This window comes from Bos taurus, chromosome 10 (genome assembly GCF_002263795.3).
Source record: "Bos taurus isolate L1 Dominette 01449 registration number 42190680 breed Hereford chromosome 10, ARS-UCD2.0, whole genome shotgun sequence".
Lineage (NCBI taxonomy): Eukaryota > Metazoa > Chordata > Mammalia > Artiodactyla > Bovidae > Bos > Bos taurus.
The window spans coordinates 85,400,743-85,414,024 of record NC_037337.1 but is presented as its reverse complement, the minus strand read 5'-3'; the positions used below and the strand labels follow the sequence as shown (position 1 = coordinate 85,414,024).

The 13,282-nt window shown below is 37.2% G+C and overlaps 1 protein-coding gene across 4 annotated transcripts in view; it reads right to left on the bottom strand.

Moving 5' to 3' along the window:
• Positions 1 to 13,282, bottom strand: part of BBOF1 (basal body orientation factor 1) — a 48,509-nt gene that overhangs the window by 19,105 nt on the left and 16,122 nt on the right. For all 4 annotated transcript variants that reach the window (XR_009496243.1, XM_024998139.2, XM_024998137.2 and 1 more), the window contains exons 4-8: positions 12,081 to 12,224; positions 5,632 to 5,712; positions 4,843 to 4,913; positions 3,532 to 3,676; positions 1,982 to 2,475 (exon numbers count right to left, since the gene is read on the bottom strand). Coding sequence is in view for 3 of the 4 variants with exons in the window: in XM_024998139.2 (XP_024853907.1) it covers positions 1,982 to 2,475; positions 3,532 to 3,676; positions 4,843 to 4,913; positions 5,632 to 5,712; positions 12,081 to 12,224 (935 nt within the window). In the remaining variant the exon portion in view is untranslated. The remainder of the gene's footprint in view (positions 1 to 1,981; positions 2,476 to 3,531; positions 3,677 to 4,842; positions 4,914 to 5,631; positions 5,713 to 12,080; positions 12,225 to 13,282) is intronic.

Here is a 13,282-nt window from a genome sequence, read left to right as displayed (position 1 = left end):
GAATCCCAGAGATGGGGGAGCCTGGTGGGCTGCCACCTATGGGGTCACACAGAGTCGGACACGACTGAAGTGACTTAGCATGCTAGCCAATTTGAAGTTTTACATAGTAATTAAAATGAAATAAAAACTGTAACAACATGAAAAAAATCTGTGCCCAAAGGTTAAGCAAATAAACAGAATAGAAAGTTGTGAGGCAAAATTATGTATCCAGATAATTATGTATCCACAAAGACAAAAGAAGTAAGAAAAAATAGTTGTTTGGTGCAATTACGGATAAATTCCTTTTAGCATGTCTTTAGTATTAGATATTTTGCTATGAAAATAGAGTGATGAGAGGTAAATATATAAAATAACATGTAACTTATCTAGTTTACTTCTTACCTCCAAATAAGGGTATAGCTAAGCTTTCCAGGCAGGTATTTATCTATACCATAACTTTTCTAAAGGATTTATAGTCTACTTGCTATTTACAAAAGTTGGCTAACATATAGATACAGTATAGATGTAGAATGTAAAAAACATTTGCATATATGTCAATTGGGTTAGTTTAGATTTTGCCTTGTGATCACCATATACTTTGTCCTTCCCAATCTGCCTCTTCAGCAGATACTGTAATATTTTAACTACAATTTCTGCTTTCCTGGTAGATGCAATAGAACACTAGGGTTAAGGTGATTAATTGCTCAGAAGGCAGAATAGGAAGAGTCCAGTTTCTGCAATAATAATGTGGAGAGTCATTTTATGTACCTTCCTCTGAAAACTTATATACCACTTAATATACAGTAGATTTAAAAAATGAAAAGAAACTGCCTTATATATGGTGGGGACTCAACTTGCTTGATATATTTAAAAAAATAGAAAAAATTACAGTGAACCTCTGGTAGTAGTTATTATAATAAGTCTATTATTATAATAGAGTAATAGTGTTATTAATAGACTTCCAAATATGGCAAGAAGATAAAAAAATTATAGTATGGACATTTTTGAAGAAGAGTAACTGGCCATGTTCAACCTTCCCAACAGCTATATAATTTAAAAGAACTTTCATATTAGCCCATTAAAAAATAATTTAAAACAGAAAATACATTTGGAAGCCCCTCTTAATAAGATACTAAGTGCATGGTAGTAGGGATTTTTTAAAATTTCTTAAGGCCCTTGAAGAATCTAATTGCATAGGGATATAAAACAATTTTTTCAGAGTAATATTTAAAATGTACTATAATCCATGGTTTATAGGGTGAAAGTATTCAAACAGATATTCATGCTAACAGGAAATAATTAATTATTGTATATAGCCTGTGCGTGTTAGTCACTCAGTCATGTCCAACTCTTTGTGGCCCTATGGACTATAGCCCGCCAAGCTCCTCTGTCCATGGAATTCTCCAGGCAAGAATACTAGAACGGGTTGCCATTTCCTTCTCCAGGGGTATATAGTCTGCAACTGTCTGCCTTCATCATGGTGGCAGCAGATCTCTTCAGTGTACTTTAGACACTTGTAGGGACTTTCGGTTATGACAGAGTTATGTTGATTTTTTAAATTAGAGGTTTGGTTAGATATTATTACCTATGAATTTCATCTCAGAATAGTAAGGGGAATATTACAAAATATTTGTGAAAGTATGTTTATCAAAAATGTTTAACCTGAATCTAATCAAACCTTTGAAACAAATTTACAGGAAATGGAAGAAAGGAACGTGTTAAAAGATATTACAGTGACATTCAAAATGGAACAAACAATCCCTCTGACAAGTCTCTGTCATACAAAACAGAGAGACAATCTACTAAGAAGACCCCACACATTATGCTAAGCATGGGGTTACAAAGATGAGTAAGACAGTTTCTCTTCTCAAGTAACTTACTGAGTAATCTATTTAATACTTAGATACTGTCAAACTGAACTTGTCAGGATTTTTATTTCTCTAAAGAGCAAAAAAAAAAAAAAAGAAGTACAAAAGACAAAATATTAAAGCATCATTAGTACCATTTATCAGCCTCCATAAGATCCTGATTCACGCTATTGGTGCTATGTTCTCTGCCATCAAACGTTCGGATTTTGGGATATTCCATTCTTCCTACACATGCCTCTCTCATTTTAAGATTGAAAGCAGTTTGTGCTACCTGTTTATAATGCTTTCTGCTAAATAGGATCTGTTTCTTTACTTGGTGTAGAGCATCTAAAAAGAATCTTTCCACTTCTGTTCTCTCATCTAGTATGTTCTTGGCCAGCTTCTTTATTCGATTCATTTCCTTGTCCTTCATCTGAAGAAGTTGCTGCAGCTTGAAAATTTCAACCTGACCTGCTTGGTTCTCTACCATTGCCTGTTGCTGCAGTTTTAAAACTTCAGTCTCAAACTCTTTGGTCATGCAAACCAGAGCATTCTCCAGGCTTACTACCTTCTTCTGAAGAGTTTGGATTTGTAATTTCTGCTGGGTAAGTTGCATTATCTTTTCTTTAACCAATAGATCATTGATCTCCTAAAACAGAAAGATGAGGGAGGTGTGAGTTTTTTTTTTAATTAATTTCAGACGTAAAATTTACTCACTAATTTCCATTACTTTAAGAGGTTTGAGTTTGAGGCCAGGTTGCAATGGTGATATTTTTGCTCTTCTGTGCATAAAGAGTAAGAAACATCAAGAGTCCTTTTCTGGACTTAACAAAGACCACAAATTTTACTAATCAAGGCATTTTCCTTCTTCTAAAATTATGAAAGCTTCAGTATTTTATATTATCAAAAGAATATCCCAATAAGACTATACAGTAAAATTACTATAGTAATTTAACAACTACATACTGCCAACTGTGGCAATCTGCTAGTTGCCTGTCCCAGTGTCCATTTTCCACTTTATACTTCATAATAAAGCCCTAATTTTATTCAGAAAAGCACTAAGCGCAGATGAAAACTCCCAGTTTCCCTAGTAGTTCAGCAAAGCCATGTGACTAAGCTCTGATGAAACATTTCGCTGCAAGTGGAAATGTATATAGCACTTTCAGGAAGACCTCTGAAGGGAGGAGCATACTGTCTTCCTTCTTGTTCTTCTCCCTTCCTGTTGTGAGAGCTCCAGCAGCTGTTGGGGGCCATGGGGTGACTCTGTGGAGATAAGCCACGTGCTGCAGAACAAAGTTAAGGAACCCAAGTGTCTGCTAACTTTGTGGCATTCCAGCTCTGGACTGCTTACCTCCAGACTTCCTTTAGGGAGAGAATACACCCTTACATGGGGAAACCACTGTAGTCACAGCTGAGAACCTATTCCTAAGTGATTCAGGGACCAACTCTAAGCAACATAAAATGAATACAAATGTATTAGAGCACAGGAGTTACATTTATGTTTCAGAGATATTCTTTATAAAGCCAAATCTAAAGTTTCTTATAAATTATTCAGTAATTAACTTCTCAGGTAAGAAAAATACATCAACCAGACAGAAGAAAAATGGCCCTATTGTCCTTATATATCATTACTATACTCAGTTCTCACTATTCACCAAACAAACAAGTTGAAAACAAACAAGAAAGTTTAAATGAGAATGGGAACCTTTTGCTGTGAAAGGAAAGTCTGAGTCTCTTGCAACTTCTGGGAGTTTTTTTGTAGAGCATCAGCTTCCTTCAGATGGTATGCGAGAGCTTTCTGGAGATAAATATTCTCTTTAAAAACACTTCTTCCAGCGTTGTTCAATTGCCTAAAAGACCCCAAAACACAGACCTAAGTTTTAAATATTACCAAAGTAGATCAGTGACTACTTTATCCCCTAACATTAATAGTAATGATCATTGGGAATTCCCTAGCAGTTCAGTGATTAGAACTCAGAGCTTTCACTGCCATGGCCCAGGTTCACTCCCTGGTCAGGGAACTAAGATCCTGTAAGGCACGTGGGCAACAAAAAATAATAATAATAAATAATAATGACCAACACTTATTTAGCTTATGGTGGGTACTCTATACTTGGGTGGGGGTCTTAAAACTAAGTTCTCACCAATGGAAAAGTAAAGAGTGATATGTTACTTCCAGTCCAAGGCAGTTAAGGGCAGGTATGTGTTTCCCATACTCTCTCTTTGTCCATGTGACTGGACATAAAGAACAAAATGGAAGCAGCCCAGGCTCCTGAACCACCCCTGGAGTACAGTTGTCAGACCCACATTAGATTAGAAATAAACCATTGAAACCTGGGGGGCTTCCCAGGTGGCACAGTGGCAAAGAATCTGCCTGCCAATGCAGGAGACACAAGAGACTCAGGTTTGATCCCTGGGTCAGGAAGATCCCCTGGAGTAGGAAATGGCAACCCACTCCAGTAGTTGTGCCTGGAAAATTCCTTGGAAAGAGGAGCCTGGCTGGCTATAGTTCATGGGGTTGTAAAGAATCGGACACAACTGAGCGACTGAACACATTAACACATTAAGACCTAGTTTATGCATTAACACAACACAGTTACTTATATAACTAATATACCTATCCACTAATTATTAATATCCACTATTATAATATATTATATATAACTATTAATATCCACTAATATACCTCATGATAACCATGCACAGTTGGCATTATTAATACCATTTTTAGATGAAGAAATTTCAAAAAATTTAAGAAATCTTCCTACAGTCAATTAGTATACATGTTGAGAACTAAAGTGTAACTTCAAAGCCCAAGTTTTCTCCCCCACACTCTGCTGCTACAAAGAGGATGGGAGGAAAAGGGGTGGAGACACAGAGAGAAGGAAAGTAAACTAGAAAATATGAAGGGAGCAAACCTGGAGAGAAGAGAGTAGAAAACATAATAAGAACAAAAAAGACTAGCAAAGAGGTGAGAGAGGCTACTAGAAAGAAAAAGGAGGCAGTGGTCTCTTACACAACAGCTTCATGGTGGGCTCTGTCTGCCAGCATTATTATCTTCTTTTCAGCCTCTTTTTCTAGTCTATGCTAAAAGAAAATAGGCTCTTTTAATACAGTTATATCTAGATTATGCTTCTATCCCACTCCCAGGTTATTCAGTACACAAACCAGAAACTGAGAGCCACTTTTTAAAGCAAATCCTTTTATATAAACCTGACATGAGTACTTATTTGCCTCACCCTCACTTCCCTACATGCCCAGCAATTTGTGAAAAAATCTATTTAATTCTTTCCTAAGGATGAAAAATTAAAAAATTAAAAGAATTAAAGAAAAACCATGGGGACTCAGAAGATTCTGTAGAGGAGAAGTGTTCCAAAGCACTTCTCATAATGTGGAGAATTAACTCTAGATGCACAGAGAAATGTGGAAACTTGTGATGCTAAAGAATACTTCTGAGCCCCTTTTATTAACATCCTTAGTTAACGTGACCAAGGGAGGCCTTCACATGAGCCACAGGAACCTCTCCAAGCCCACCTCCCCACGGAAAGTGGCACCTGCAGCCTTAGTTCCACCAGGGGACACCAAGCTGGGGTGAGGGGCACTGTGTCCTGAAGTCTTCCTTGCTCAGATGACAGTCCCTCTTGAAGATTTCAAGAATGTCTAACTAAGGCTGAGATAATCTGCGGTAGATAATCTTCTTATAATAAAATGCCCAAATGAAAAGTTATGCCTCAGAATACATATAAATACACTTATTTTGTTCTAGTACACACAATATTTACTAATTAATGCAAATATGTTGTACCTTTTCTTCAAAAAACTTGCCTTCCAGTCTTCTAAGTGTCTCCTGATGTTTCCGCTCTGTGTTCCTTAAATCCTCCTTTAGCTAAAATTAAAATAACCAAAAAAAACAAAGACTGGTCAGTAGGAAATGGGGTGGATTGGGGTATGCTGTGGCTGCTGCTCAGTCGCGTCTGACTATGCGACCACTTGGACTGTAGCCCACCAGGCTCCACTGTCCACAGGATTCTCCAGGCCAGAATACTGGAGGGGGTTGCCATTTCCTTCTCCAAGGGATCTTCCCAACCCAGGGATTGAACCCACTTCTGCATCTCCTGCATTGGCAGGTATCTTCTTTACCACTGAGCCACCTGGGAAGCCCCAGATTGGGGCATATCCCTGGAACATTCTCAATCAAGAAACATTCTCTGTCACACATTACCTCTTAATCTTAACACACAGAAAAACCTCATGCCCTCCCTCCGAGTACCATATTTCTCATAAATATTTATATATTGGGAAGATCCCCTGGAGAAGGAAAAGGCTATACCCACTCCGGTATTCAGGCCTGGAGAATTCCATGGACTGTATAGTCCATGGGGTTGCAAAGAGTCGGACACGACTAGGCGACTTACACTTTCACTTACAAGATTAGTACTGAGTTTCTAAAAAGCTTTTCATGAATAACAGTTCTCAGAACATTCAAATAAGTTATTATAATACTCATCCCCACCAAATATCTTCATTTTAAACACATGAACTCACAGAATCATAATTTTCAGAGTTGGAAGGAATCTTAGGAGTCAGACTATACAAATCTCCCACTTAACAGGAATCTTTACTATGAGAAAAATATCTAGAGACAGAAGTACCAATAATTCAAATCACATTAATTTCCTAGGCTGCCCTTTAAGAGTTCTCATTTTTAGAAAATTCTTTCTAGTATAAATATAAAAAGTATCTCCCTATGATTCTCATAGATGGATCCTTCTATCCTCTAAAACTACATAGACTAAAAAGAACAGAAAATTCTTCTAGGCAAAAGAAAAAAAAAATTGAGCTAAATAACCCTGATTCTGAAGGCTATATTTATTGGTAAGAACCAATCAGATGAAATAGGTATGCTCAATCTAACATTCATGCCACAAAAAAAAGCAATAGAGAAGGACTTTCCATCAGACAGACCCAAGGTTCAACTGTTACCTCTCTCACCAGCTGTTCTAGCAAATCATTATCTTCTCTAAGTCTCAGGTCTCCAGGGTAGAAAGATAATAATAGAAGCTATCTCATAGAGACATGGCAAGGATTAAATAACAAATAATACACATAAAATACTTAGAATAGTAATAATCATTTAATACAGAGGTTAGTTGTTGTTGTTCATCACTAAGTTGTGTTTGACTCTTTGCGACCCCATGAACTGCAGCTTCACTGTCCTTCACCATCTCCCATAGCTTGCTCAAACTCATGTCCATTGAGGCAGTGATACTATCCATATCCATCTCATCCTCTGTCGCCCCCTTCTGCTCTTGCCCTCAGTCTTTCCCAGCATCTGAATCTCTTCCAACTGGTACGCTCTTTGCATCAGGTGACCAAAGTATTGGAGCTTAAGCTTCAGCATCAGTCCTTCCAATGAATATTCAGGGTTGATTTCTTTTAGGATTGACTGGTTTGATCTCCTTGCTGTCCAAGGGACTCTCAAGAGTCTTCTCCAGTACCACAGTTTGAAAGCATCAGTTCTTCTGCACTCAGCCTTCTTTATGGTCCAACCCTCACATCTGTACATGACCACTGGAAAAACCAAAGCTTTGACTAAACAGACCTTTGTCGGCAAAGTGACGTCTCTGCTTTTCAATATATTGTCTGTGTTTGTCACAGCTTTTCCTCCAAGGAACAAGCATCTTTTAATTTTGTGGCTGCAGTCCCCGTCCACAGTGATTCTGGAGCCCAAGAAATGAAATCTGACACTGTTTCCACTTTTTCCCCATCTATTTGCCATGAAGTGATGGGACTGGGTGCCATGATCTTCGTTTTTTGAATGTAGAGTTTTAAGCCAGCATTTTTATTCTCCTCTTTCGCCTTCATCAAGAGGCTCTTTAGTTCCTCCTCACTTTCTGCTATTAAAGTGGTATCATCTGCATATCTGAGGTTATTGATATTTGTCCCGGAAATCTTGATTCCAGCTTGTGAGTCATCCAGCCCAGCATTTCATATGAAATACTCTGCATATAAGTTAAAAAAGCAGGGTGACAGTAACTCAGCTGGAATTTCATCACCTCCACTAGCTTTGTTCTTAGTGATGCTTCTTAAGGCCCACTTGACTTCACACTCCAGGATGTTTGGTTCTAGGTCAGTGACCTACCATAATGGTTATCTAGGTCATTAAGAGCTTTTTTGTATAGTTCTGTGTATTCTTGCCACCTCTTCTTAATCTCTTCTGCTTCTGTTAGGTCCTTGCTGTTTTTGTCCTTTACTATGCCTATCTTTGAATAAAATGTTCCCTTGATACCTCCAATTTTCTTAGAGACCTCTAGTCTTTCCATTCTATTGTTTTCCTCTATTTCTTTGCATTGTTCACTTAAGACAGCTTATTTTAATCTCTCCTTGCTATTCTCTGGAACTCTGCATTCAGTTGGGTATATTTTTCCCTTTCTCCTTTGTCTTTCACTTCTCTTATCTCAGCTATTTGTAAGGCCTCCTCAGACAAACACCTTACCTTCTTGCATTTCTTTTTGGGGATGGTTTTGGTCACCACCTCCTGTATAATGTTACAAACCTCTGTCCATAGTTCTTCAGGCACTCTATGTCTATCAGATCTGGTCCCTTTAATCTATTCATCACCTCCTATATAATCATAAGGGATTTGATTTAGGTCGTACCTGAATGGCCTAGTGGTTTTCCCTACTTTCTTCAATTTGAGTCTGAATTTTACAATAAAGAGCTGATGATCTGAGCCACAGTCAGCTCCAGGTCTTGTTTTTCCTGACTGTACAGAGCTTCTCCATCTTCAGCTACAAAGAATGTAATCAATCAGATTTCAGTATTAACCATCTGGTGATGTCCATGTGTAGAGTCGTCTCTTGTGTTGTTGGAAGAGGGTGTTTGCTATGACCAGTGTGTTCTCTTGGCAAAACTCTGTTAGCCTTTGCCCTACTTCACTTTGTACTCCAAGGCCAAACTTGCCTGTTACTCTGGGAATCTCTTGACTTCCTACTTTTGCATTCCAGTTCCCTAGGATGAAAAGGACATCTTTTTTTGGTGTTAGTTCTAGGAGGTCTTGTGGGTTTTCAGAGAATCATTATTATTGTTTCTAATATTGTCCTTCCTTATACTTAACAATTTTCCTTACTATGATCTCTGTCGTAACAGTATTAAATCTCCATTTGATCCATATCATATGATCTTTCAGATATTCTTCTTTCTTCTTGTATTTTTTATACATTTATAAAAGGCCTCATACTGTGAAAGACTTTCAGAATTACTGTCAATATATAAATGTGTGGAGAAGTCTACTATCTAAGTAGGGTAGGGTGCAGTAAACCTTTCATTTGCCATTGGACTCCCCCCAAATCTATAAATTAATAAAGAAATCTTTTGAAAGATGATTAGGCAATGCATATCAAAAACCTTAAAATTCATGTTGTAATTTAATCTATAAATTTCACTGTAACTTCCAAGAAGTTATCCTAAAAACCAATTAAAAATATAGAAAAATACTTTGTTATTCAGATGTTCCTTGGTTTATAATAGTGAAAAATTAGAAAAACAATCCAAATGTCCAACAAGGAACCAATTGATAAATCATGGTATATCTACCCAATGGAAATCCATGCATCCAGTCAAAAGGTGTTATAGAAAAATGCATAATAGCATTGAAAAATGTTCACAATATGTAAGTGAAGAAATAAGGTTAATGCTCCTTTTGTTAATCAGGTAGATGGAAATTACTTTTTCTTTAAATTTATGCTTTGAATACATTTGGCAATCTAAAGTTAATTAGCCTCTTTTAAATGTGTATATTGAATCGTATATGCACAGTATAATTTTCTTCCCTTGAGTCGTGAGCCCCACACCTGCCTTAATTCTTCCATATTTGGGATTCCACAGAACCACCTTATGATTCACATTAGCAAGGATCTTTTATTTTTGAATTTTAAGTTTTCCTGGCCCACCAACCCTCTTTCGAAAGGTCCAAAATCCATTTCTCCACTAGGTGGCAACATTGTTCTTTAAAAAAAAAAAAAATTCACACCAAGGCCCAATCGAATATGAACAACTAGTTCTTCATTCACTTTGATTCAGAATGTATACCTACACTTCAGGATGGCTATTTTGAGAGTTCCTGAAAAGTTAAGGAACTTAACTTGGTTCGATTTTATAAAACTAGATATTCTTTCTAGAAAACTTTGCAGCTTTATCGAGGAGTGAGTGAATGAAAGTCGCTCAGTAGTGTCTGACTTTTTGCAAGTGGACTATACAGTCCATGAAATTCTCCAGGCCAGAATACTGGAGTGGGTAGCCTTTCTCTTCTCCAGGGGATCTTCCTAACCCATTGTTGACAAATGTATGCTATTTCAAGTATACAGCACAATGATTTGATATACATATACATTGTGAAAGGATTCTTCCCATCTAGTTAGTAGAAAACTTGGTATTTCTTCAATTACATTTTAAATGAAAGACCCACTTAGTATTCAACATAGATTTATTGAGCATTACTCTGTATCTTGTACTTCAATAAATACAAAGCACAGTACTGTTCATGCCTCAAAAAATTTACCATCTAGCAGGGGAGATAAGACAAATGATAACTATAATATCAAGATAGATTGGACTAAGTGGTATAAAAGAAATACAAAATACTATGTGCTGTGCTTATTCGCTCAGTCATGCCTGACGCTTTTTGACCCCATGGACTATAGCCGGCCAGGCTCCTCTGTCCATGGGGATTCTCCAGGCAAGAATACTGGAGTGGGTTGCCATGCCTTTCTCCAGGGGATCTTCCCAGCCTAGGGATCAAACCCAGGTCTCCCGCATTGCAGGCAGACATGGAAACACACAAAAAATCACTTTTTTGCTAATCTTTTTAATTTTTTTCTTTTTTATAGCTTAATTTAAATATAATTGACATATAAACAGTATGTACATTTAAGCTGTACAATCTGCTAATTTGATACACTATATTGCAAAATGAATACTACTGTAGCATTAGTTAACACCTCCATCATGTCACAATACTACCAGTACTTTTTTTGTGGTGAGAATTCTTAAGATCTACTCTCTTAGAAAGTTTCAAGTATATAATACAGTATTATTAGTTAGGGTCAATATATTATACTTTAGATTCCTAAAAACTTGTCAATCTTATAACTGAAAGTTTGTACCCTTTGACCAACATCTCCCCATTTCTCCTTCCCCTCCCCTCCAGCACAAGTAACCACTCTGAGTTCAGTTTTTTTCTTTTTTTTTTTTTTTTGGCCGCATTGTGGCTTTGTTGAAATTGGCCATAGTATAAGTATTTATAACCAAGGAAATCAGTAAATGTTACAAATAAGAATTTTTTTTTTTTTTGCAAAGAGCTACACACCACTGTTAATTCCATGTGACATATACTATTTTAAGCACTGGTGGCTCAGACAGTAAAAAGTCTGCCTGCAGTGCGGGAGACCTAGGTTTGATCCCTGGGTCGGGAAGATCCTCTGGAGAAGGAAATGCAACCCACTCCGGTAGTCTTGCCTGGAAAATCCCATGGGTGGAGGAACAGTCCATAGGGTTGCAAAGAGTCAGACATGACTGACCGACTTCACTTTACATATATGAACTCATTTAATCCTTACAACAATGCTATGAGCCAGTAACTCTTACCACCCCCAATTTTTACAGATGAGGAAACCTAAGTATAGAGAAGGTAACTTGCCCAAACCTCAAAGCTGATTTCAGCTACTTGTGTCCAGCCCTCATCTATGCCATTTATTGCATTGTCATTAATGCAATAAAACTATATTCTGAACTGAGGGAACAGAAAGAGTATGCAATGTCAGAGAAACTTTCTGAAAGTACTCAGGTTTCCTCACTCCATCCACCCCTACCCAGTGTGTCTTAAAATTTTCTGAAGTTATCATTCATCAGTCTATATATATTTTCTTTTAGGACTTTGCTACTTTGCCACTACTGTTTTCTACAGCCGTAGTAATTCCAAAGGTTTAACTGGTGATAAATGCAAGAGGGTGTATTGCCTAAGATCTGGTGAATTCACAAAGAAATCAATGCTTAAAAAAACAAAAGTCTATTAAGACTTTCTGCATTCAGTCCTACACTGATATATCTTCCCTGTTTTTCTCAGATAATCTCTAGAATGTCAAAGGGAATCCTTTACCATCTCACAGGAGTCAATGTCTATGAAGGCCTTTGCAGACATAAATAGTTAATTCTAATGTCTTCTTTTTAAAGAAAGAAAGAATGAAAGAAACTTACATCATCTAATTCTTTCTCCACTTGGATTTTTCTCTTCTGGAATTGTTTTATTGTTTTGAGCTCTGTCTGAATCATGCCAATTTCTTTGGCCTTTTGATGGAACTGTCCCTCCAGCTCACTTACTTGCATAGTAAATTTTCGTTCCTGTATTAACAACAAAACAACAAAAAAGGTAAATGACTTAGGAAAAAGAACAGAGGTCACACAAAGTCCTGTTGCATTTGAAGCCTTAAGCCATTTTTCTTTCTTCTTTGAAGAAAAAGCTCCCTTTTTACCTTCACATAAAGTTTTAATTTTTATTAAAAGAGACCAAGTACCTTGAATAAGGAGAAAATTCTAAAATGACCTGATTGTGTATAGAAAAGTAGATATTATTTAAAAGAGGTATGAGAAGATTGCATGCCTGCTCAGGTGCTTCAGTTGTGTCTGACTCTGTGTGACCCTATGGACTATAGCCCGCCAGGCTCCTCTGTCCATGGAATTCTCCAGGCAAGAATACTGGAGTAGGTTGCCATGCCCTTCTCCAGGGGCTCTCTGCAACCCAGGGATCGAACCCACATCTCTTATGTCTCCTCCATTGGCAGGTGGGTTCTTTACCACTAACACCACCTGGGAAATCCTCATGAGAAGACTAAACAAATCTTTAATCTATAAGAGAGATAAATAACATCCCTGATCCTAAATTAAAATCAGTAAGCAAAGAGACAAGGAGAGGGCCAATATCTCTTAAATAAATAGAGAAGATGGTGAGAGAAAGAGGAAGGAAGGGGGAAGACAGAGGAAAAGGAAAAAGAGAGATGAGGAGAAAAGGAAGAGGAGAAAGGGAAGAAGAGAGAGTAAAGAGAAAAAAAAGGGGGGAGGGAAATGGAGGAGAAAAAGGGCCAATAACACAACTAACAAATGAAAAGAGCTATCAAAGTGCAAAAGACACTTAACCACATGAAAAAAATGCTCAATCTAGCTCAGAATAAGAGAAATGCAAATTGAAATACAATAAAATATCATTTCTTACCTATCATGTTGACAGAAACCCATTTTGACAATATACTCTGGTATATTGTCCCATTATATATTCCCAATGTATAAACCCATTTTGACTATATACTCTGGTATATTCTGTCCATGGAGACATGGACAGGAGTTACATTTCTCAGAATAGACTGTGTTTGATAGATTTTACTTTGGAAACACATAAATATTTT